This window comes from Micropterus salmoides, unplaced genomic scaffold (genome assembly GCF_014851395.1).
Source record: "Micropterus salmoides isolate LMB-PRFRI ecotype aquatic unplaced genomic scaffold, ASM1485139v1 Ms_hic_scaffold_13, whole genome shotgun sequence".
NCBI lineage: Eukaryota > Metazoa > Chordata > Actinopteri > Centrarchiformes > Centrarchidae > Micropterus > Micropterus salmoides.
Window position 1 is genome coordinate 18,313,484 of NW_024040374.1, and position 27,400 is coordinate 18,340,883.

The following is a 27,400-nucleotide window of genomic DNA, read 5'->3' on the forward strand; positions in this document are numbered from 1 at the left end:
AGTGCCATGTCCGGTTTCACTAACAGAGAAAGCGCAGAAGGTGGGTAGAGTGAGGAGGTGGAGGTTAATTTGAACCCACCCCCACTCTTTTGGCAGACCTTTTGTACAATCTGACATGAATTGTACAGGGAGGTAGGCATGTTTTCAGTGGTAATATCACTGCTATTTCTAGTGACTAGCTCTTTGGTGTGTTAGCGAGGTGTTATGACTAAGCCATTATTTGTTTCCTGAGGAGCAGCAGGTTGCCCAATGTGTGAGATGAGAAAATTAGTGTACTTCGAGCGGGTGTCCTGCCTGCTGGCCCCACTATGTTATTTCACCTTTCCTTTCCCCCCTTCTGTGCTCACACATTCGCACAGCACAGCTAGGAAAAAGTACATATCCAGAAGGTAAAGAAATCAGCACAAACAAAAGCAAAATAGATGTATGCATGGCTACAATGAATTTACAGGCATATGATCAAGTTAAATGCCTTCATCTATGACACTTGAAAGGCACAGTATGCGGTTAGGTACACATAGTAAGAGACTCCAGTTGCATATTGCCTGCCATTATTTTGTGCCTTTTTGTTGTATTATGTGACTAAGAGCCCTGTACTGCAGACATGAAAGCATCTTCATGTCCTGCTATCATCAGGCAAGACTCACACACTATAGACTCTTTGATCTAGAGTAGTAGCTACCAAATGAAACACATAGCTGCAAGAACCTTCTCTTTTACTATGTACCTCCCTGCAATCTATTGCTCGTAATACTCTTCTGTGAAAGTGTGTGGCTATTAATCAAATATCATTTGAAATGCTGACACTATGTTGTCAAAACTTGGATCAGAGGCATTCTGTAGTGGTGATTCAACTGCTAGCTTGTTGAAATTCAATTTCAAATGATTCATTTCTTGTTTTTTGTTCCCATGTAGTTTATATATTTCCATAAAAATAAGAACTTTGTGTAGCACATGCTGCCCAAGAAATGGAAAGATCTCTGGTTGGATTTGACGCAAGGGAAGTCATGGGTGGAGGGAATCAAAAGGGTGAGGGGGAGTTTGCAGCTTTCAGGTATCACTGGAGATATGAGCCAGTGATGTTAAGACGCCTTGAGAGGACCACCTCCTTCTCCCCAGAAACAGGCAAATCCGTTTGGTCAGTCTTGAATTTAGCGATGTTTTAAGATGAAGCGGAAAGGGAGAAAAAACATTTCACATTGTCAAAATAAATGTGTCACACTCACTGCTTCCATCCTCTCCCCATCCTCTGACGTTTTGCCCCTTGCTGCTGCAGAAACATGAGGTAGAGCTATTTTTGATGGGCCAGCTCTCCCCAACATTTGAAAAGGTGCCCTGTCACCAGCTTCACGTCAAAATACACTTCACTTACCTTAAAGAGGGTCATACCCATAGGAAATGGGGAGAGGGAGTTCAGTGAGTTTAACAAAAGAATACAGTGCCTGAAATACTAGCAGTACAGTTAGAGCATATCATGTGGCATGTATTCAGTCCGTTTAAATAACTAAATTCATCAACAGAGCCACGTCCCCCGCACACATGCATCTACTGTAGATCCCTCTCCCACTCACTCATTCAACACATCTTTCCCTCCTGGGTTGCCAAGGTAGCAGCCACTGTTGCAGTCAGGAGGCTCCCACTCTCAGTTCCCAAGGCCCTGCTTCCACCAACACACACAGATAGACACACACTTGCCCACGTAGAAGCTCAGGGACAAACACACACGTAAACCACCCCCTCCTGGTGGCTCCCTGAGCCTTAGGGCCAGTGAACTGCAGCCTGCAGTGTGTGGGCTGGTTGGCTGGCTGTGCAGCTGAGAAATAGAAGGCAAGCTGACAGACAGAGAAGCCCCTTGAAGTCTTGGATAACCCTGTTACGTCAGGATTGTGGAGCCTACTCTGATGTACCTGCTTGGACTCCTTCTGAGAGCACAGAGTGAACAAGCCCTCAGCCATTTCAGCCTTTCAGCACACATGCTGGGGACAAAGGGGCTGTCTTGCACTCCCCTGCCCAGGTAGAGTGCACTGAGAGTGAAGGGTCGGAGGGCGAGGAACCAACCCTGAAGCGCATTCAGCCTCTGGATCTGAGGATGACACAGGGGACAGTCACAACCTCTGTGTTCCATGTAAAGGGCATTCAGAGTGGAATGAGAGGGGACAGAGGCAGTCTGAAGTGAGGGTCACAAGAGTAGTGGTGCAGCCAAACAAGCTCTCAGGACATCCAATTCTGGGTCCTAAGCAGAGGGAGGAGATGGAGATTGGCGGGGGGGGGGTTGCTATGAGAGAGACAGGACATTCTCGGGAGCTGGGACTTTGAAAGTTTAATGTGTGTCTGACTGCTTGTGCCTGTACTTCTGAGCCTGGCAGCTCTCTTAATACCTGGCTTTGGAGATGTCAAATCCTTTTTTCATCTCTTTGCCTGTCAGCTTGGTTCACGCTATCTTCAGCCTTAAGTCCATTTCAGGTTCAGATAAATGCAGCCTGTATGTAGGATATAAACACTGCACCAGATCTCCCTTGGCATGATTTCAGTAAGGATTTTAAAAGTAAATGTAATATTTGTCACCACACAAAAGCAACATTGCAATTGTGTTGTTTTGGTGTTTTGGGAGGTGTAAATGGGTCTTATCATAAGACAAACAGAGGAATAATAGCAAGGTTTATTCCCATCACTCTGGTAATGTAAAAAAAAACCCCAGCTCAGCCTGCAATCTTAAGTACAAAGATAATTGGCTTTACTGCTGAGCGTGCTTTCAATTAATATTTCAGTAGCAACAAAGATGTGGTTAACTGGGGTTTATTTATTTGGTGAATATCTGATTTGCTCCCCCTTAGACTGACGGACCTTGTGCACTAAGCCCTACCTGTCTGTCCTTGCAGATCAGGGTAAGATGCATATTTTATGTTTGGAATACTTGTGGGTGCACTTGACGTTCCAAAACAGAAGCGGAACGAGAATGAAACTAATGGAAGTGTGCTGCCTGAGCCACATGCTTGTGCGTGCAAAGCAAGCCAAATCCAGCAAAGCAAGAGATATTTTTGCACCTACAGTATATAAATAAGGCGTACCTGTCCTTATGTAAGAACTGGGTTCGCAGCAGGCTTTCACACGGTACTGAAGCTGCTGTCTGTCAGAGGTGCTCTGGATTGAACTACTCCACAGCTGACATCACAGTCCATCTATTTTTCATAGCCAACATCTGCTGGGCTTGCTACATTGTCACTATGATTTGCATCAGCTCCCCAGATTCCATGTATAAAACCAACACATGGAAGGTGACTAGAGTAGTGTGCACAACAGGCTTTAGTCAGTGTGCTTTGGGAGGATGTCTTTACAGGGTTTGATGTAGAGATAATAAACAGAGAAAATGCTGTTCCCATAATTAAAAGGTGAGTAAGCTGCTGAAAGCTGGCAATAGGCAAATGCTGTGACTACCTGAGGAAAAAGGTAACAGAGGCAGCCAGAACAGGGCAGACACACAGCAACTGGTAAACATGGCTAACTGTTTACGCAACGAGCAAGTCAAATATCTTATATAGTGAAAGGCTACTGAGCTTTTGGCTACTGGAATTATTGCCGCAATATGAGAAACTAAAAAATGGTTTTCCATAAAAATATAAAATCCCCTCACCCTCCCTCTCCCCAACATAATCAATTCTTTTTCCAGCATGAAAAGCCATTTTCTTCTCCGCTGTGTCATTGAGAAACAAATGCATTCGTTTCTCTAACAGAAATGCAAAGAAAAAAATTATCCCAAAAAATGACTTACTGACAAGGATCAATTCCACGTCTGTGTGTGTGTCAGTGTGCACGCGCATGTGTAGATGTTTGTAAGTGCTGACTCAGAATATTGCAAAGTCCACATAAATGTTTCCTAGCTCTCCTTAAGGATATGTGTTTTTTTTCATCTCAGTAAGGAGCTTTCATTGTTACTCAAGGTGTGAGCTTTCAGACTGGTATATATATATACTGGTAAATATACATTCTGCTTCCTTTAAAAGAAAGAATGGACAAAAAGTACCTTCTATAGTGCACAGTGCTTGTCAGTAGCATTTGTATATGTAGTGTCCTCTCTACCTGGAACTCACTACAGCATACACAATTGTTTCAAACAACGAAATGCTTAATTTATGTTCTCTTTTAGAGAACACAGGCAGACAGACAATTCACAGGTGGAGGCCTGGGGCTTATGTGCAAGTATGTGTGGGCTGCAGATAGGTGCGTGTAAGCTAGCCTTAAATAAAAGATTAACCTGCATGTCCCTGCCGTGTTATGAGAGCACCAGGCAAAGATAGTTGTGCAAGCAGGCGGGCAGGAAGGTAGGCAAGCAGGCAGGCGTGTGGGGAGCAAGAAAGACACCCAGAGGTGGCTTTTCTACCCGCTGAAGTCAGCCACGGTGACAGACGAAGCTGGAGTGTCTACGCCTGCCTGCACCTATCCGAGCCTCATGCCACGCTGGTATCATTGGAGCTGACAAGAGCAAGTCCACAGGAAGCTGAGAGGACACTGAGGACCTGTCTGTCTCTCCTACCTTTGAGAGGCTCATGTGCTCACACCTCGTCAGCAAACACTGATAAGTCACAGGTTAGTCAAGCCATCAACACTGATGGGAAACGTATCACGAGATGGAAGCAAGCAAATACTGATCAGTGGTAGCTTGTCTGCGTTTGAAAAAGTAAAGTACCATACAACACAAAATGTAACCACTCATGCTTGGTATGTATACCAAAAGACTGCTTGAATCACTGAATTCATAGGAGGAATACTTCAATCTTGCAATGATAAAATATTGAAACTACGGTACTATCCAAGTACATTTTCAGTCAGTGAATTTATTATTAGTATTCACACTGCATAATAGAATACGAAGACCTTAATATTCCCATCAATATGAATAATATGTAGCTACAGAACACTAACTATCCTCAAGACGCTACAGCTTCTTACTGAAATTTCAACATGGTAAAAATATCCTTCCCTCCCTCAGTCAGAAACCTGGAAAATGTCTAATTGGCAGAAGTAGATTTTTCTTACATGTTGTCGATTATTATTGATATTTATGACAGGCGAGAAAGTGGACACGTTTACAGTACATATTGGCCTCAAAAATGGCTCTTCCCACCATCCTTCTCTTTCCCTCTTGCAAAATGAGCTTAGTCTGTTAATGATTTGGATGACTGTTAGAGAGTATAAAGCCTCTTGGCATTCCCTGCTGGAAGAGGGGATCTGTGCTTTGTTAGCCTAAAAGTTTGCACGAGGAAACTGCACCCATGGGAGAGCAAAACAGACATACACCACAGGGGGAGATGGAGGGAGGGTAGGATTTATTTATAACTTTTTGCGTTGATGCTAAGTCATCAGAGAGACATTGTAGTGCAGAGCAGAGAAGTACCCTAAATGCATTAGAAATGAGTGAACAAACATTTCTACCTCTTTCACATTCCCCATTTAGGACCCGAGCAGTTTTCACAGCAATTCGGTTCATTTTTAAACTCTCTCCAAATATCTGCTGTTAGCTTGGTTGCTCACTGCTGCTTGGCAAATCACACTTAAGGGGAAAATCGGGTGGAAAGAGAACATGGTGATGGTGATGATGATAGCATGTGGTACCCCAGTGTTATTTTTGTACACACTATCCTCCATTATCCTGCTGCATCTGACTCTCAGGCTCCATTTTGAGGCCCATTACAGTGGAAGAGGAAGATGGTCCTGAAGAGGAATTGTAGAGCTGCAGGATATGCTTCAAAGAACGAGAGAACAGAAGGAGGCAGGAATGGCTGGGCTTACAGTGAAATTTTTAATCGCTATTGGCCTTTTGGTTTAACTTATTATTACAGGAAATCTGATGCTGCTGTATGTTTGTGTATATATCTGTCAATGTGTGTGTTTACTCTCCTCGCCTTGCCTACTATCCAAGAATGGCTTGGTGATCCAGGCTGCCTGCCTGCCTGGTGCTCTTTAATGAGATTATCAGGAGAAGAGTGTCAGTAAGTAGGATCTAAAATGAAAGCCATTATGGAGCATTATCACAGAGCCGCACCACCCCAATCCACCCCCCTCCATCTGCTGTAAGGCCACCCACACAGCCACTACGCCCAGATTACAGCCATGATTAGCGCCACGAAGTGCTGCTTAATTTAAACACCTCTGGAGAACATGTGGCACTTTGCTGCATTGCTGAGTCACAACACTTGAACACACACAGAGGGTAGAGATGGATTTCTCCTTGTAGAAGACAACAAATGGTTCTCTCAAACACTTGACTGGTTTGATGTTGGATTGTGAGCTTGTGTACGCGTGTGTGAAATTCATTTTTCATTTCATTCTTTACATGTGTGTCCACATTCAACACAGAGCGCACAGCCTGTTGTATCTACACCTACCTTTGATCTTTTAGCAGTATGTCAACAGTCACGTAAACTGCCTGCTTCATCACATCTGGTTCTCTTAACAAATATTTTATTATTCCAGCCATTTTACAGTTATTTGACTATAAAGGCAAACATGGCTTAATAATAACAACATAATCTTAAAATATATGGTTTGTAGACTAGAGTAGGGATGCAACGATTACAGATTTTGTTGGTACGATTATTGTCGGAGAAATAATCACGGTTTCACAATTATTATGCATTAATTAATTTCACAACACTAGTAATGACTTAAGTTTATTTTTAATATTTAATGACATTAACAATTATATTTCTATAATATGTAAGTATTATAGGAAGGAGGAATATTAACTTTTATCCACAGAGGGGAAATTGTTACAAAGGACAATAAACTGTACTGTTGCTGTCATCAACTCTCATCCATACATGTTTTAGTGAAAATGCTAGAACGAAATTGAGTGCAGAGTTAACTGAAATGCAGTTAATTGGTAGCCTATAGTCCTGAAAGTCTATAAGCTCCTGATGTATGTTAGTGTTTTACACCTGGCAACATTTTCTCACCACAGACAGGAGAAGACAACATGATGTAACGTTAAATGTTCAGTGACTGAAGGTCTTGAGGGGACTACGTTATTCCATAAAGGCCCTTTCAGAAAAGAAGCGATCTGCACTCCATGGAAGCTGCTCAGCACCAAAGTTCAACTACTTTGACCGCAGCATGCGCGCAAGCTCGCCGTGCGGTGCACGTTGCTCGACGCAGCAACGAACCAAGCCATTGAAAATAATGGGCTTCATAGCGCAGCTGGGCTGTCGTTAAGGTGGGTCTGAAAGTTTACCCCTGTTTTGTTTGTTTACGTTGCACTGAAAGCTTGACTGTCACCGCTACGGCATCGATTGTAAGTGACACGTTTATATTTGATTTCCCACCAACTTGTTATTCAATATAATGTATTAAGCCTACCTTTACTTGGGCGTGCAAAGCCGGGTGGTCATCCCGCAGGTGTTGCATCAAGTTTAATGTAATTATTCGCTCCTTTAGCACGAACCTTTTAAACGGCAAGTTTTTGAACAGGTGATCCGTCATCTTCAATAACGCCCTGGTCAGTCTGAGTGTAGCCTACCCGAAATGCTCCCACACTGCCGACTTCAGCCGTTTCTTTGGTGGAAATAAAGCTTCACAGTTTGGCCCCTCTGCTATAGTTTAGCCAGTGTACAGCAGATTCTGATAAGCACGACACTTACGCTGGTGCACCGCTACTGTAAATTTGTTTTTGTTTTATGCAAGTTGCCACAGTTTCGTTCCGTGCAACAAAACCGCTCGGTGTAGTGGAGCCTTTACGATTAATTAACCGTGACGTTTTAAAGCGCGGTTAATAGTGAAATCCGGTAATCGCTGCATCCCTAGACTAGAGTATTATACGTTAAAAGTAATATGATGTAGTGAATAGGAGGTCCAGTCTCAGGATCAGGCCAGTTAAAGTAATCAGAATACAGAGCAAGCATCTAAATCCCTTCCAAGCTCTAAGGATAGTAGCTCACCTTTCCCTTTCCTCTTTCCTTTGGAGAAATTCCCTTTGTGCACCACCACATCATCACGCAGTATACTGCATTATATCATAATATTTTCCTACTTCTACTATCATATCGTCATTGAAAGCCTTTTGACTTTGTGATTTCATGTTTTAAGCAGATTACATTCTTAGTTTATGAAAAGTTGGTAATTACGGAAACAAAAGCAGTACAACATAAACAGTCTCCATTCTGTACCTGTGATCTTGTCGCGAACTAGCTTGCAGGACTCAATCTCGCCGATGCTACCAAACAGGCTGCGGAACTCCTCCTGGGTCATGTTCTGGGGCAGGTAGTTGACAATGAGGTTGGTCTTGCTGTCGTCATTTGATTGGCCAGTCTGCATGGGCGAGGGGCAGCCGCGACTGTTGGTGGTCGGCCCGTTGGCTGTGTTGCCTCCTCCGCTGGGGCCATTTGTCACTGGAGCCTCCATGTTACTGATGATCTGGAGCAGGGCATAGAGGAGGAGGAGGAAGAAAGAGGGAGAGAACCATAGAGAGAAAAGGCAGAGAAGACGAAGAAAAGACATAGCATTCATTAGCAGAGGCTTCTGTACTTTATTTAGCAATGTGGAACCATGAATATGTAGCAAGGCAAACAAGATTCTGACAAAGTGATTATTTTCAAAATTATTTTTCTGAAAAGCATCACTTTTGTTGCATTAAGGGTAAATTAACAATCCAGGTGAAATGTCTGTTTTAAATGTCTATTTCCAGATACAGTAAAAACACATCAGGTGTTCAACAAGCTTTGTACATATAGAATATCACTCATTTGGTATTGCAATTAATTATTGCCATTCTAATTGACAGGGATTCAAATGTTCTAGTGGTAGTAGTAGAACAATGACATTTCACAAAGTTTTTCTCATTTTTGATTAGGGTTATTCAATGAATTTTTATATTATTTGGGTAATATGTATGGGATTTTACAAGATTTTGCATTAATGTGAAGAAGTACTTTGATTTTTCAGGTATTTCCATAAGTATAAGCACTGTTTAGGACAGTAGGCTTTTATTTGTGAGCAGTCATTCTGTCACCAAATTGGTGAAAAACATTTGCCTCTCACATCACATTGTCTGTATCACTAATATGGAACAATCTAAACATTTAGTGAACACACTGCACACAGTACATTTCACATCTCTAAACATTGAGAAATACAACAAACACTAAACACAGAGAGGATAAACAGCTAAATATTCATGAACACAGTAAGAGGCATCTCTAAATGGTTCTCTGATAGCTGCTGAGATTTGTGGGAGGGGGCACCAACAGGGGCAGCCCTTCAGCTAGTTATTTGACTGCTGATGCTGCTGCTGTGAGAGAGAGAAGTTTACGTTTTCATATCTGGTCTTGCAGAGCACCTCAGGATCAAAGTGTTCAAAAAGGAACTGTGCGCTTGGTGTAAGTGTGAGACAACATCAGAAAAAACAAGAGGGTGAGAAGGAGTAAGAGTCAAAAGTAGGAGGAGGGGGGAGGTAGTTTGCACTTTGCTTTTCTACAAGAGCACTCCAATCCATATTTAATACATGCGCTTATTCTAAGCAAACATTATTCTCCAACAAAAGCAATGTGTGAAGTGAAATACATTTGCATAAAGAACATTTGTTTCATCAAATTAATGGCTTTTGTTGCGTATATGTGTGAGTGTGTGTGAGGGGGGTGTCAGTGTTTCACAAATGGAAGGAGTAGAGACAACTATATCTCATCACTAAATGGTGGGAAGATAAAACTGAAAAAAGAAGATGGCTGCACTGTTACAAAGGTATAGAGCGCATTATTCTGTCGTGACTCATGCTCGACCAGACCAGGAGACAGAAAACTGACTGTTGACAGATTGTTCACTTGGTTTATTATCTTGTGAACGTCCTGCAGTGTCCTCTTGCAGTGATAATAGATCCTGCAGTTCTTGTATCATATGTATGTGTTGTGTTTTCTTACTCAATACATTACTATTAGTACCAATAGTGACTATGATTCTGCATAAAGGGCTAAAGTGGACTTTAGCAAATCCCTGGAAAAAGACCACCACTATGTCCAAGCCCATTTAAGCACAAACTCACAAGTTCCCATTATACTGCTGCACACGCAATGTAATGACCTAACACGCTGAAACCCAAATTAAGATGCAAATATTCTTTAATCTGATTCAATCAAATTTTTAAAGTCATCGCTCAGATCTCTCCCTTCCCCCTGTTCAACCATTCAGCTCTCGGTCTATTTTTAACTATTCTTAAGAACACGCAGACAGGCTGCACTTGGAAGCGGGGCTGGTTTTAGCAAGGGAGGAACAGCACACAAGTCGTATTTCACTCTATTTCTGGATTATCAAAAGACTGGACCTGCGTTCTAATAATATAGCTCAAAGCAGAATTTAAAAATTTCCCAGTTTGTCCAGAAATAGTTTCCAACACCATTTTAGACATTTACTTTAATCACTTTACTCTTATCTAACTACCTACATGTAGTGGTAAGCAGAGATGATGATAAATGAAACAGCAGGCAAACAAACAGCTCCTTAGTTACCAAACAAATACCACCAATATATGAATAATAATATCAATATACTAAATAATAAATAAAAGTGGTATTCATTCAGAATGATAATTCATATTATTTTCTGCTGAAGACTGCTATTATCTACTTGCTATCAATGTTATGCAGCACAACTTATTACAAGTAACATAAATGTGAGATTAATTATATTACTGTAATTATTCATTACTATATTGTTTTTTTATTTATTGGCTTCCTGAGTTAAGTGAGTTCAAGTGGGTTCAAAATTGTTTTCTGGGTCACCATCAAAAAGATGACTAAGAAAGTCAAACTGTGTGCAGTCCATTTGAATGTAAAGCTCAGAACAGCTACAAAAACACATGGTCTTTATCCGAGTCCTCAAAACTGGGAATATGTCTATTTCAAAATAACTAAAGTATGCCTAACAATGCCATGGCACGGCAGATGAAGGCTAACATGGGTTGAAGCATCAATCTTTTTTCTGGCATTAGGAAGACCTTCTATAAACGGCTGTAGTTTTATTTCATCGTTAGTGTTCTTTTCCACGATCTAAGTGTTTAGGAGCAGCACCAACAAAATGTCAGTCTTGGATCTGCTTCCATCCTCTCATTTTATATACACACACACACACACACACACACACACACACACACACACACACACACACACTTCCATGCATTCACATTCAGTGGCATCTGCAGTGAGTGGAAGAGCACATACTCAAACACACACACACACACACACACACACACACACACACACACACACACACACACACACACACACACACACACACACACACAGAACAATGGTCCAAGCCCACAGCAGAAAACAAACAGACAGGGAGATGTCTAAAAGCTCTCAAGATGAGAGCTGCATGCAAATTGTTCTTTTGACAGTATCCTTTCCTACTCACTCACCACTCTACCACAACAGAGATACAGAGACAGATCGAGTAAGGCAGAAAGGGAGAGAGAAAGAGGGAGAGCAGAGAGAAGGAGAGAATAGTATCTAGCCATAACAGAGTTGATTGGAGAGGGCCTTATTAAATCTGTTTACATTCCCTGCTGGGCTCCATTCTGTCAGAGAGACTTTCAACTCCATGGGACGTTTTCTGAGGAGTTTTTACACCAAAATGGCTGCCGCTAATTAACAGGGACCTGCCGAGTCCCAGTGGCCAATTATATTCCTCTCCTTGTCCCTGCCCACCAGCATTTGTGCTGCTCAGCAGTCCACTTCATGTTGGTTGTGAACACTCTGGCTGCCCCTGCTCTCCCGCTGTGGAACCTGGTACTGTGGACTGAACTCACTGCATGTCCTGCTGACTTGGTGCAACACACAGCCCTCTCAAGCTCTCAGACTCAAGATGCAGCTTCTTTTACTCCAAGTTATAAATCTGCTCATGTAGGAGGCATAGTCAGCACTGGGATTCTAACTAAAAGTAATACATGTAGACTGTAGTGTGCAGTTGTTGGAAACATTTTATACAAATGTGTGAGATGGTGTAAGAAGAAAACAAGAATAAATGGTTATTGTTATAAATTGAAAGATACCTGATGGTCATTCTTAAAACTGACATCTTAAGAATGAAAAATCAATTGGCTTCACTCAAACAATGTTGAAGCTACAGTTGCTATGAAGCAAAGTGCATGGGAGGGGGCAATTCATTTGGGATTTCTAATGATTGCTCAATCACGGAGAAGGTGGGTACAGAGAGAAATTACAGTGGTAAGCAACATGAGTCATTTTTTATGTGTCTTTAAGGAAGTAGAGGTCCATCAGAAATGGCCGCTAGTGCAGCTTTGCATGTGTTAATGAAGGCTACACAATTAATTTGAAACTGGTTTAGTATAAATACTAACACATCAATATGTACTTGTAAATTGAAAAACATGTAGCCATAAGTGTGCAAATATATACAATGTATGAACACGTCAGCAGCTGAATATTGCTTTTCGCTCTCAACTTCCTCTACCATTGCAATCCTCCTCCTTCCCTCCGTCTATTGTCCCATCGATCAATCTCTGCTCCAGTTCCAACTGTCTCAGTCAGCAGCATCACCAACCATTGTGTATTTATGTAAACACAGTACAATATCAGATCATATTACTTCATGGGTGTGTAAAATAGCTGGGCCATCCATTTGGCAGCAGAAGTCTCCTTACCATCTTTGGCTGTGTCAGCAATCCCTTCTCTGCCCAGCCCTGGAGCTGTGGGAGCTCTGCCTGACGCCACTGTGTCTCTGTCGACCCCTATGGAGCGGAGCACAGGGAGGGAGGGACGCACAGCCCACCGTCAACATCATACACTCACTTTACAAGGTTAGGGTTGTGGTGGGATTTGGGGAGTGTGGGAGGTTTAGGGTGATGGGGGAAATGGCGGCTCACTAGAAAAACACAGTTACACCTTTACAGTCATTCCACCAGTCAAACTAAAACAAAGACAGGTGGCTCAGGATTTTTGTTTTTGGCTGGTGTGACTGGTTGAGAGGAGTGATTTGTCATTGGGGAAGAATACATTGGGGTGATGATTTTGAACAGAATGACTCAAAATGTTGAAATATTGCTTCATGTTGAAATTGCCAAGATAGAAAAGTGGGTAAAGATATTATTTCTTTAGTTGTTTCAATCATTTTAGTGGATTAAATAAAATTTCATGTGTGTGTTGAAGCCAGCAGATTGGTGTGGTGACTGCAATGACCTTGGCATAGTTTATAATGAGGGTTTCCCTCTCTGTGGGTAAACAAGCCTGTGGTTGAAGAGACAGAAATGCCACAAATGAGCAGGAAGTCTGTTCACTAGCTCTCCAGAACAGGGGGCTCAAATGCCTCCAGCTATCTATGGATGCTACAAGCAGCCAATTTAGCAGGAGAGGAGGAAAAGAGGAGGGATGACCTCTGCCTTCATTTACTCCTTCAGAGAGATGAAGAGAGGGAGTGAGGGATCAGATGGCTGAGTAATGGGGAAGACACTTCCAATACTTCAAAGAAAGGGAGAAACAGAGGTGGGGGAGGAGAGAGAGAGAGAGTCTGTACATGTTCTGTTGTCAATGTGTCTTGTAAACTTAGGCAGGAATGCATAATGGAGGTCTAAATGAGAGTGAACTGTCAGCTTGAAAGGGAAGAGGAAGATACAGAGGGGCAGAGAGGTCAGGGTAGAAAAAGAGGACAAGGAGTATTGTTTCTGCAAGCTGACAGGTAATGGTGAATATTGAGATCTTTTGGGGATGATCATATAGAGATATCAAGTTGAGCCACCTTTGTTTTAGTCTGGTGACGGCCAAAGGGTTACTGTTGAATTACAGTTATATAAAATATAAAAACACTTTCTATTTTATAAACCTGACTGGGAAAAACTGGTTAGAAGAATGAAGTATTTTTGTTAAAATGATCAAGCTTTGAAATTCAACCTCATACAGGGGTGCCAAAGCCAGTGAGGTGTATTTAAAACCATATGAAAGACCAAAGAGTGGACAGTGACAGGGGTAGCTACACCACTGGGGCTAAGGTGTCCATGCTAGCTCCAGTTTAAAGCCACCACATACAGTATAGTAGACATCATATTGTATATCCTGCTGTTAAATGTAAAGTTGAAAAGCTACCCTGAAAAAAGAAATTGTTAGGCAGAGGTGAAACATGCAATATACTTTTCACCCATTCTGCAAAGCTGTCATTTTACACACTATGTCAGTGTGAAAACGAATGGTGTGTCGCAGCAAGCAGACAATGCAGTGTAACTGTAGCATGTACAAATATGGTGATATAAATGTAAGAAGCAGCAAGCAGATGTATATGAGTCTCCATTTCAACAGCCTACATATAGTGCAAGAGTGTAAGAGAGCATAATGTCGGCAAAAGGTAATATTACATTTCTCAGTGCATTTAAGTCTCTGCATCCCATTTTTGAAACACTACTCAGTGCTCAATATTCAATGCTCAACCATTCGATAAAACACACACACACACACACACACACACACACACACACACACGGCGCATACACCCAATTTAATCTTTCTTCATATTCTCGCTGTCCTTGCTTTTATCACATGAACACACATGTGCGTCTCCTGATAAAATCTCAAATAACACTGGAATAAGGGTGCAATGCAATTACATTCACCAACAATTGAGATGAAAAACCGCTCATGGATACACTTTCAATTATTCAGGGAATACATTTCAGTCGGTGCTCAGATGCTGGGAAAACTTATTATATAATCAATACACTCTATAACGCCATTAATATTTGATGCCACAAAAGTGCTTCCTGTCTCCTTGGGCTCCCGGCCAGTGGTGTCTGGGTACTGCAGTCAAATAGGACGAGCCTTATCCGCCTACAGCAAGGAAGGAGAATAAACATTTGTTTTCCTCTAACAGTTGAAAGTACCAAAGGAACAGGCAGCTTTCTTTTAGATTTACTGCAACTATAGTCTTTCTTCCATACTACGCACAAAGATTATCTCTGTCTCTCATGCTCCACAGCCCAATGTCACTTATGGCACAAGCTAAAATTTAATTGACCAAGGACTTTTTGTCTTCCTTTCCTCTCCTTGTCGCCGCCATCACTCTGCTGCTTTTACACCATAAAACTACCACTTTATATTGCTGCAATGGTGCATGCTTCCCTCCCCCATCTCTTATAGAGCTTAGACAATCAATTTACCCTGACTTGGCCAGGATAGATGGAGGGTATAGAGACTGCGGACTAGACAGTATGCTGCAGGATCCCTACACTGATAGACACATTGCCTGGCAGCTAGAAAATGGAGCCAGCATGCAACCATCTGACTTGCTAGACTTCGCCTCACCATCTTGCATCAGATATTATTTTTGATTTCCTTATGCATCTTATTTTTTATTTTTTGAACATTATTTGACTTGAAAAAACAGGATGACATAAAATGATCTGACAGAAAACATTGCCTTATTCTAATCTGCTGTCAGCTGCAGACACTTCAAGACACATATATACATCCAATCCAATGCATCCATCCCGCTACCGTAAAGCAGCCACAGCTGATACTGCTATATTCAGACTCCTTCTTGGTCCCCCAAAGTGATACTGAATTGGAGTTCCTATCAAACTGACTGAGACACAAAGAGATTAATACGACTTTACCATCTCCGCTTCTCGGCCAGTCAAGTTCCCTGTAATGCTCTCTGCGCTATTGATTTTTATTTTTCTCTCTCCTCTCCCTTTCTTCTTGGCTGTCTCTCGCTCGCCGTCTCTCCACCTCCACCAGCTTCTTCCGAGCTCTGAAATGTCCTGCAGGTCAGACGGATGCTGGGCCGGATCAATCAGGGAAAGTAATCTGGGACGCCTTATGCACGCAAGCACACACACACACATCACAGATACTCACCAACACACACACACACCCCTCCTCCATTGCACTCTGGCCTGCCTGCCTCCAGTCTCATCGATCTGCATCTACTTTACCAAATGGATTCTTCTCGTCTTCTATCCTCCTCCTCCACCTCTTTTCTCGCTGTGTGACTTGAAATAATAAATGTTCCAGACCGTGCAAGACGTGTACGTAAGCAATTTTTCATTTAACTTTGGCTTGACTTTTTTCCCCACTCTCTTCTTTCTCTTGTGATGTTTCAGCCTTTCGATGAGATCGATGTAGCTTTTCACACACGCTCCCTCACAGCCTCTTACCTCTCAGGTAATCAGCACATACTTGTGTAAGGTCAAAGATCAGGAGATGACAGGATACGGCCTATTGCAGAGGGGTATGTCAGACATATATAATATATATATATAATAATAATCTCAAGATTTACATACAATTATAGGATGAGTTTTGGCAAAGATTCTCATTTTCAAAAGTTATATATCTGATGCATTGTTCAGTTTCACTTGCCTCTGAAGGCTAAAGAGTCTGTCACAACAAACGTTTTGCCACATTTAAATGTTCATAATGTTCACCAAAGTGATGTAACGTGTTCTACTCTATTCAAATTTACTTATTTTTAATCTAAAACTTTTCTCAAAAACAATTTCCCGCTGCTTTGTGGGCAGAAGAGATATAACATCCTTCAGGGACAATGACTGAGGACCTGCAGTGCTCCATACATACATACACTCACATTCTCACTTTCACATACACACACACATGCACACACAGACAAAACACACACACACCACAGTCTCCTTTTCTCAGCCAAACTGTAGGCAGAGCTGGAGCCATTTGTCCACTGGCTGAATCCCAACTCTGCACCAACGCATGCAGAAAATTGGTGAGCATCTTGACTCTGGAGATGACACTTCAATTTGTGCAGCTCCAGTGACTGGTGCTCTGCAGTTCCTCCCTTGTGGGGGTGTGAGATCAGCTGGACACCTGCCTAGCTATTTGGCTGAAGCCTGGAGCACTGGGACCAGGCCTTGGAATTGAAGGCCTGGCCTTGCCTGTCAGCAAGCAGTCCCTGTCCCTCTGCCCCAGCCCTAGCTTGGCCTCTCAGGTCCTCGTCACAGTTCCCCTAGTTTCACTGCTGTGCCAGGAACAGTCCCTCGCATGATGCCCCTGACCCCTATTTCTCTATCCAATCCTCAACTGCAAGTCAACGCAGAGCTATCAGCCCAACAGCAGTCTTCCCTTGAACAGCATCAAATCCCCATCAACAGCTTGCCAGCCTTTGTTCCAGTTCTAGCTGCTGCAGCCAGCATCTCTGCTCCCAGCTCAGTCAAATCAGCAAGATGTCTCTGCTGTGCATCGCTGTCTGTCCTGCTGTAATCCCTGGGTGTGACGGATGAGAGTGATCACTGTCGAAGCCCTCAGCTACATTTTGATGGATTAAAGAGGCTAAATCATCGACTCATCCCCTACATAGGATTCTATCCTTAATTAAATGTCATTAATGTGGGTAAAGGTTTTAGTGGTGATGATATCTATCTAACACATAGGGCCTATTCAGTAAGTATTAACCTTGTTTCTGAGGATGGCAAGCACAAAAGACACATTGTGAATAAAAAAGGGGGTGCAGGAGAGACAGGGTTCTACAATACAATAGGCCTGCATCATGCCTGTCATTTAACATGACATAGAAGGTTGATCCTTCCCAACAGGGCCCGTCCCTTTTCTCTTTCTGTCTTCCTTTTTTCATAACACAAAAATTGTGTTTGCCATGACTATGTTAAGATGTAATCCGGTTACTTTTACACATAATAATATAAGTGACACTGCAACAGAGTCAGCACTGTGATGAAAAAAAACAAACCCTGCACTACTCTGGATTGCATTTCAGGGAATAGCTTGCATTTCCATGCAGTGCTCATTTCCTTGTTGAGCTGAAGTTGCTGTTAGCTGGGTTGGGACAGAGGACAGAGGACGCAGAAACAGACAGTGAGGCAGGGAGAGCAGGCAGGCTGATCTATCTGAGTCAGCATTATGTGTCATGAGCAAGGACACCACCTCCACAAGTAGCTGGCAGGTGAATGCAGCCACGCACCTGTGCAGGCAAGTAGCCATTTTATTGGAGCTGTCTCCTATCTTTAGCAAAATACACTAAAATACACTAGTGCGTGCATAAACAAAGATATGCAAACATGCACAAATGCACACAGATTTACTCAACTACCCAACTACACACCTCTACCGTGCCCACCTGCATGTTATCAGGTCAGAAATAAGCAATTCAGCAGTGTCATGCTTTTGCGACCAGCTAGAAAATTTCTCGCTTGCTCAAGCCTATAGTCACACTTGTATATATAAATACTGGCTAAAGTAACTGTCCCATAAGGGGTCTCTAAGAATGTTTTCCCCGAGCAACAGAAAAAGATTCTTGTACAATCCTCTGGCTGAACTCAATTTTCTGTATAATTCACAGTAGGAGTTCTAATTAAAACTGGTTTGAGGCTGGAAGTGGCAATATTGGCTTTGTTGAACAGGTATTTAAAAAGCTATAAACAGCCCGGAGTTACAGGATAAGAACAAAACCTATAGCACAGCACTTACACTGAGAACAAGGGAGAGAGACGAACACTGGCCCGGCTGCTAAGGAGAGGCAGAGCTCTTCCTAATCTAATCACAGTTTCTCCCATCAGCTGTATCTTGGACAAAACCTGCCTGCGTGTGTGTTTATGTGTGCGCGTATGCCTCGCAGCAAAGGCACAGAGCTAAATCATATAAACACAACCGACTGTTGTACTCAAGAATTCATTCCACGGCCTTGAGTACTGAGTGAGGGTGTGGCTGAGTGTATGTTGTGTGTGTATGTATGTGTGTGTGTGTGTGTGTGTGTGTGTGTGTGTGTACGCGTGTGCCTTGCTAATCTGGTTATTGATTTAGCTCTGAACCGGAGCTCATATAATCAAATAGCTGCAAGGGAAAAGGACAGCCGTCTGTCATCTGTCTTAATGAGTAAACAGTTTGATGGAGGCAATGAATAACTCGAAACTACATGTAGATGCAGAGGTTACTACATCACTGAAATGCTAAAATGTTGATATCTATCCTGTAGCAAATCTCCTGGCAACCTTCTGCCTATGTTGAGTGGTGTTATGAAATATCAAATGATGTCATTCGTCATATAACAGGTATCCTGCACTTTTTGTTTATAATCCTGGTGTCATTTGAATATGCAACTACATTAATCACCATGTAAAACATATTGTGACATATATTGTGAATATGCTGCGTATTTCCATCACTTTTCTTCGCTTTAAAGTTGCTTTGTACTAGTCATTACACAATCAATTTGGAGTTTGACTTGAGAATTTATAGTGAGACCGTCTTTTGTGAAAATCTAATCTCAGTGTAACTTGATGTGAGAGTGGTGCAATTTGGAAATGGCTTCTACTGCAGCAGGAAAAGAAGCTGTATGTGTACCAGTGCAGCTAACAGAAGAGGCCCGCGGCACACCAGCTTCACCATTAAGTGTGGCGTGCATTCAAACGAGCAGATTAATCCCCCCCCCTACTGCCGTACATTGCAGAGTAATTGAAAATGCCCACAGGAGCCTATCTTTGCTCATATACTGTGTGTATGTGCCAAGGAGGCAACATATAGAAGGCAGTGGCTGACTGCCATTGAAAATTCTGCAACGCCGTTTTAGTCTGACAGCATGTGCCGGAGAGCCGTGCAGCCGTGAGATAGCACACATCAATCTCTTTACTGTTCCCATTTTCTCCCTCCCTTCTGACGTTTCTCTCTCTACCTCCCAATAACAACTTGACAGGTGCTGTTCATGCCTGCTGCTGACGCTGATCAGTCCCGATAAGCGTCAGATATCACATTCCCTCCATTTCCATCTAGTTATAGTGTGTAGGAAGGACAGCATTCCTGTTGATTGGAAGGGGAATATGCACTGACTGTGAGAATCCATATTCCTGTTTGCAGTAACACTTCTATGATCACAATTACTCTCTTATTACCTGTGGTCTGGTCTCACATGTGCTACATTAAAAAGGCAATGCAAACCTCTGATTGACAAGACTACCTCCTTGCCTGCATATACTCTAATAATTCATGAGGACATGGCTTTTCCCTATATATGAAGTCTCTCATCTCAAGCATTATGATCTTTATGTCCAGTGTCCCCGATCTTTGTGAGTCACTGCCTACAATTGACTTGAAGATGGAACCTTCCATATCCTCTCTCCTGCTGCTGTGGATTTTGCCAGTGTCTTGGTGCACTACATAGGGCAGCCTTTTTTGTCCCGTTAGTGTTGCTATTGATGAGATAAGGCAGGCTAGATGCTGTCGTGGGGTATGCTGTGTTTTCAGCCCCTAATGTGTCTATTACCAACCACAATGGTGCCATTTTGTAGCATGTTCAGTTGCATGTTCAATCTATAATTCATCGGGCGACATAAATATATAAATGTTTAATATGTCAGAGGCGATGAGGCCTGTCGAAACCATGACCTTGAAACGTCCTTTAAACATCACACAGCAACAGTGCTGGGGCCAGTTAAGCTGCCAAAGCCAAACAACAGACAACGTTCACACACAACCAGGCTCTCTCTCTCTCTCGCTCTCTCTCTCTAAAACACACACACACACGCACACACTCACACACAGCCTGTCTGCCTGCTGATGCTTTCCGCAGCTTTCTGTTCCCTTTTTTCCTGGGATGCAAAATGCAGATGAGACGAGTCAGCCGCTTGTGCACAGTCTCAGGAGAAACTGCCACTCAAATCCAAACATCTGTATGAATACCAAAACACACAGGGTACAGTGGAGGATGAGAGAAAGAGGGGGAGGGAGGAAGGGAGAGAGACAGAGAGTGAGAAGATGTGGGAGAGAGAGGATCGAGAAAGAATGAGCCGTAAAGTAGCTAAGAAAGCCAGTGTTCTTCTCTCCTTCTGTATCTTTGACTGAACAAAGAGCTATATACACATGAATACCTCTTTCCTCCCACTGTATTTTCCATCGGGATATTTATTCTGAAAAGCAGCGATGCACAACAAGGGCTCGGTCCTGTGTTTGCTAGTGGGCTGAGGCGGTAACACTCCCCAGCTGATTATGTGTCTGTCTGTAGCAGTTTGAGCTGCTGCCAAAGGAATTAGGTCTAGTATTTGTGAATGCTGCTCCCCTCACAGCAGAATGCCTTGCCATGCCTCTCAGATTTCTAGCTTTTTAAAAAGAGAGGGAAAAACATTTTAAATAAATGAAGGAAATCGCTGTGGAAGCCTATTAAATTTTCAACGTGACCATTTTGCGAGTCTTCATGTGTGTTTAGGCTTCACACAAAAGGAATATTTAAAAACCAAAGCGTGCTAATTGGGACAGAGATTGTTACAGCAGCTTCTTATTCAAACAGGCTTTTGGCTCATTAACTGCTTCTATCCAGCTTTTGTTTAAAGGAATGCGCAAAAGACTTTTAAAGACAATAAAATATTTTTGAGATATTTATACAGAGACTGTACCACTAAAATACTGATAGACTGCAAATTGTACAAACACACAAAATATGCCAAAACAATTGCAAACCTCTACTTCAACTATGTATCGTAGTAGCGTCATGTCACACACAAATCAAATCTTTACTTTGTAGCAGCAGCTATATTTTTAACCACCAGTCGACCACATCTATTAATGAATGTATATACATACAGTATTTTGCATGAGAATAATTCACTTATTTTTCTTAAAACAGTATTACTAATGGACTTTTGCAGTTGTAACAGTTGTTTAATCAAAGCATAAATTAATAAACTAGTTTAAATAGTGTATTATTGTGGATCAGACCTTCCCTTATACAGTACGTAACTGTGCTTCGAGGGAGAACCTGGTGCCATTCAAGGGAAATTCAAACCACTCTAAACATCATTACGATCTGGGGTCAAAGTTAATGAAGTTAACGTGTAATTACAGCTGACTGACTAGTTTTGTCTCAGCCTCAGCGGATCCTTTTGTACAAGCCTGACTGGGAATGCCATTTACCTAAATCTAGAGCAGAGACATGTACAGTAGCCAACACCTGAGAGAGACACACACACACACACACACACACACACACACACACAGGCCATTTACTGCATATTAATGAACAACTACACACATGAACTATATTATGTATACATGAACACAAACACACAAAATGACCATTTGACATTTCAACTGCAGCGTTGCACTCTGAATGGGAAAACATTAACAGCAGCACAGCCATGACTATGCACACGAAACACAAAGCATAACAATGCTACAGGACCTCTACATAACGAGTGTTTACCTCTTGTGCCGCTAAAAAGTCTATTTTATGAAAGCAAATATAAGACTGATACTGATACTATGTGCTGAGAAACAATGCACAACCAGCCAAGTCCAACTCACAACATGCATTATTCACTTCCACCAAAATGTATGTTTTTCTGCTGCTCAGTTAAACAATCACAAACTACTTTTTAATTAGCCATACACCATTTTGAAAACTCTTTCTACAAGCAAATAAACACACTGAGCCCACGAGAACAGCTTAAAGGCAGTAAATACAGGGAGCTTAGTTTTTTTTATTTTGTGATGAACATCTCAACAGAACACTGGTCTGTCTCAGTTTGTTAGCTGCTAGTTTATCACAAGAGGTCTCAAATGGTCATGGGATGGTCTAGTTGTTTGAGCAATTTATTTCACAGCAGCTAAATGTTATACTATAAGAGTAAGTACGAAATGAGAAGGAAAGGAACAGTTTCAGCTTCAGTACTAATTATGGTACTTTTTATTTATTTATTTATTTATTTTTACAGTTTTTATGTTTTGATATTGACTGTGGCTAATCAAAAACATAAACATAAAGAATCTGTTTATGTAGCGCTAGCCAAGTTAAGCTTCTCTATCATGCTAACAGTAAGAGTAGTCTGATACTTCTACATGCAAAACAATTAAAGGTCTGTTTATCTTCATATATGATGTGACACACCCACCTGCAGGAAGCCCTAGAAAGTTAACGTTCAAGCATAGGAACGCAGGAAAGAAGATTAGGCGGCAATTGTTCCTATGTCTGAACCACTTCTCCTTCTCTTTCTCTCTCGCTCTCTCTCACACACACACACACACACACACTCTATCTATTTGCTTTGTGTTTAATCAGGCTCTTGTTAACCATGTCACTCTGCATCTAGACACACGTCAGTCTCCCCTCAGATATACGCACTCACTCACACACACACACAAACACACAGAACCGATAACACAGACATACAAAACACAGACCAGTCTATCTGGACATTTAATTGATGAAGTGATGTTAATCGATGAAGTGATGCTTCTTTATGGTCCTGTAACTTTTACTTTCATTTTTATTTGCCACTTCATCATCTATCATTTCTTATTTGATGTCTGTGAATCACCTTCATTGTTCCAAGCACCTGTTCTTATCTTATGTTTCTCTGATCTTCAGCTACATTTAAATCACTAAGCACATACTCAGTCGGTGCACTGTAGATAATAAATTCCTCACACACCCCTCCCTATTAGCATTGATGTGTAACCTTGGAGCTCATGGTGTTCTGCCTGAGGGTAATAGAGGCACTGTATGGTCGTGAGTGTGTGTGTGTGTGTGTGTGCTTGAAATGATGGCCTGTCTCTAGCCCATGTCCCCCACTGGTTCCCATCAGGAGGGTTCATGGTGCGCACTCAAATCTAATACTTTCAATACTGACGAACATTCGACTTTTTCACTCCCTCTCTCACTGTTCCTTTTCGTTCTCCTTTCATTGTCCATTTCTGTCAGCCTCTGTACCTAATGATACTAGCCCTATCTTTATATGTATATAATATAAACAATGTACACTTTTTCTATGCGTTCATGCCTGTCTTCTCACATCGTCAGTCATGTGTCCCAGGTGGGCCTCTCAATCTATGCACATACACTAGGCTGCCGTGAGTAGCCGTGAGTGTCCAGGGAGACAGCATGCCAGCTTGCGTCACTAGCCTAGTCACCAAACAGGGGAGTCGTCTTTGTTTCAATTAGCATTTTGAGTGCATCCAATGGAAAGAAGCCAACACGCAAACAATCAAACATTTACTTGCCGACAAATGAATAATACTTCCACTCTTCTTCATGCAAATATATATGTGAGTTACGAAGACAGATGGATGCACTGAGAATATAAAATAATGGTACTGACTCTGTAGTCAGAATGGTGACGCAGTACTGGTAATGAAATAAAACTGTGTCTTATATGACAGGTGGAAAATGACGGGAGGAAAAAATATGGCCGCTAGTTTAGCCATCCTCTCCTTCCGTTGCTTAGGTGTGATGGATGAATGGATAAACAGATGAAAAGTTAAAGTGAGTCTCAGGAAGCTGAGCAAAGCAGATGACTTGGTTCGCTTATTATGATGTCTCTCATGCCGACACCCATTCACAGAGCCAAACAAATAATTGGGAAAACATTGGCATAGTCACACACACTCATATGAGCAATGGGCTTGCAACTTAGAGAATGCACAGTATTACAGTCTATTGTAATCTAGGCATGCGTGTTAATGCCAACACACCTACTCCATCTTTCTCCAGCTCTGGCACAACACATGGACAACACAAACTCGCACTGTGTACACAAGCAGCATGACGGATAACATGTCCACTCACATAATTAACTGGGACTAATTTGCATACATGATTATAAAATCCACAATAGTGCAGTTTCCCTAACATCTTACAGTAAATTCAGCATCAGCAATGTGCTTTCCATCTCCTCTGCAGTACTATACGCAGGTAAATATTTCAGAGTGGTGCAAAGGCAGGAAATGGGGGGGACACCTACAGCTTTGATTTCATCATAAAATGGGTGCTGTTCCCCGATTTAACCCTTCCCTCCTACTGTTTCTCTCCCCATCTTTCCTTACCTCTACTCCTTCCTCCACACCCCTCCTATTAGCATGATATCTCGCTCCGTCCTTCCATCTTTCTCCCTCTGTTTCTCAACCTGGCCACACACCTCACCAGTCTAACCCCCTCCTGTATCCTTCCTCCCTGCAAGAAGGAACTTCACATTCTGCACAGCAAATAGTTCAATAGTATCACTGCATTGCCTGTGCTAAAATAGTATAATACATGGGTGATAGATCTGCAACTACAACCTGCTCCAGCCACTGTTCTGCCCAAAATGAAATAATGGTTAACAATGTACCGTGGAGTATAGTGGCAGGCTGCCTTTAGCCTTCTTCCTTACCATCTTAAACCCATTCCACTCCATTTGGGAGATGCCCGCCGTTGTCTCAGCTCTCTCTCTCTCTCCTCACACAACAGCCACAGCAACGCCTAAGCAAAGAAAATCCCCTACTCTCTCTTACTCTCTTCCTGTCTTAGTCTCCTGATTTTTCTCTCTCCTTCTCACTCTGTCTCTCTTCGCTGTTTCTACCTGAGTCTTAGCGGCGAGCAGAGAGCAGCATACTAGAGGGCGTACGGAGCAAGCATCGCCTTCTTCCACAGATGCTGAGAGGAGAATGGTGAGCCTGGATGAGAGAGTGCTGGGCTGCAGCAAGCTTCCCTCCCTCCCACCGCCACCCGCCCAGTCCCTGCTCAGCTGGAAGTTCAGAGCCCGCCCACTCCCCCCACCCCACCGCCTCTCTTGCAGAGTCTGTGATTGGCTTCTTGGCTTGCCTGTCAGTCCTTGGCCTCACCTACCCCTCCCTCAGTGTTAACACCTTCGCTCTCTGGCTGGCTCGGAGCCCTAGTCGGCACACGCCAGCCTCAGCCTGGTTTGGCAGAGAAAAGGCTTTCTGAATCCCAGCAAAGCAATCAATCGCTGCTGAGGTCTGTGCTTGAGTGATCCGGGCAGAGCAGTGCGGAGCAGAGCTCTAGGAGAGTGATTGCAGCCTCCGGCACTATGGTAATAGGATGCCTGCGCAGCACTGTGTATATAAATTAGCTATTACTGGGTGCATTTTAAAATCCCCTGTACATTGGCTGTGTATACAGACTATCTCATTCTTTGATACACCCTGTCTCTTTCCGTTATTCACAAAAGACACACACACTTTGACACGTAGCCAACCTATAGTAGGTACTGATTACAGATTTGTCTTACAAAATAATGATTGAGCTATTTCAGGAATTGTGGATCAGACCTCTCTCTCTAAATAGTACTACAAATACTACTACAAATTGTATTAAATTAAATTGTCTGCTATGTTGATGACTCATAATTTGTCAGAATAATCGGAACGGACACGCACACAAATGCTGGGGCACACACCTGTCCATACAGATGTAGCCTATATGGGATACAGTTAACTCTTTAAATAGCCTAATTTATCTGTAGTAGGCTAAATCAAAAAAGGAAGGCGTAACAGAGGCTGTCAATGCATGCTTAAATAAATCAGTGCGGCGCTACCTGTCTGCCTGCTGCGGTACCCTATATGGTTACATTAAAATAAAGCCCTGCTGGTTGCAGAATGAAGGCACGATGAATGGACAAACTGGTACGACAGAAAACCTGCACTCAACAATATTTACTCACCATGACCATTCTCGTGTCAAGCTTTTACGGGGTTTTACGGACTATAGAAGCCGGCGAAGTCAGCGAGGACAATCGGATGGAGTAGCAGCCGCGTGTTGGAGAGGATGAATGAACCGACGTGCTGGTGTAGTGAGAGAGTGTGCGTGCAGCCCTGTCAAGCAAGAGGAAACACACACTATCGCGCAGTTTAGAAAAACTAAAACAAAACTACGCGGCCAGAAAAGAGAATCCACTTAAAGTGAAAAGAGTCAGAGAAGACACTCCTCTACCTTTCCACCCCCCAAAAGCCATTTATGGAATGTCCAGTCACCTCGCGCGCGGTTTCCCATTGGTTCGGGAGGCGCCGACGGGGCGGTGCGCTCGCTCGCGGGTGCGAGTGGAGGAGGCAGGCCCGTGTGGTTCACGACGTGGGGAGTAAGGAAGCATTATACTAAAAGGTAGATGCTAAAGCAGTTAAGGTGACTTTCTCTTCGTGACTACACATAATTATCCTGTCGGTTAATAATTATGCATACATGCTTGTACGCTTTAACTCGCGCAACTAACCTTTGTAACCGTATAGGAAAGCAGGTTATCTGCATTGCTGCTGCAGTGTTTGAGTGTATAGTCCCTGGTGTTATGCCATATGTGGACCTCTCTTCCTATGCTAAAAAAAAAACAAGAGTTCCCCTCTCTCCTCCACAAGGGTCGGTGCATGTAAGGGGATCATATCAGACTAACCAAAAATGTTATTTTTAAAGCTTTAACCTTGAAATATTTTTTCTAACTGTAGTCTAGTAGCCTATACACCATATAAGTAGCAGTGCACAAAACGGTCTATTGTTTTGAGGATTATAAAATTACTATTTGATCTAAATACTATCAAATAAGGATTTACATAAGGTATGTATTATTATATTTTAATCCTAAACACAGTTTATAAATCATGCATATTTATAAAGAGCTAATTCTCAATACCCAGCAGCAAACCTGCCTCAGGTTGATTTTGTCCAGCTGGCCCCTATC

At 42.5% G+C, this 27,400-nt stretch overlaps 1 protein-coding gene across 7 annotated transcripts in view; it reads right to left on the reverse strand.

Annotated features, from left to right (window-relative positions):
* elavl4 (ELAV like neuron-specific RNA binding protein 4) overlaps nucleotides 1–27,400 on the reverse strand; it is a 76,649-nt gene that overhangs the window by 35,155 nt on the left and 14,094 nt on the right. For 5 of the 7 annotated variants that reach the window (XM_038715942.1, XM_038715940.1, XM_038715938.1 and 2 more), the window contains exons 2-3: nucleotides 12,647–12,733; nucleotides 8,160–8,406 (exon numbers count right to left, since the gene is read on the reverse strand). In XM_038715942.1, the coding sequence (XP_038571870.1) occupies nucleotides 8,160–8,406; nucleotides 12,647–12,733 (334 nt within the window). Of the gene's footprint in view, nucleotides 1–8,159; nucleotides 8,407–12,646; nucleotides 12,734–25,105; nucleotides 25,363–26,395; nucleotides 26,628–27,400 lie in introns of those variants that run through there. The other 2 variants (XM_038715944.1, XM_038715943.1) reach the window with 2 other exon arrangements.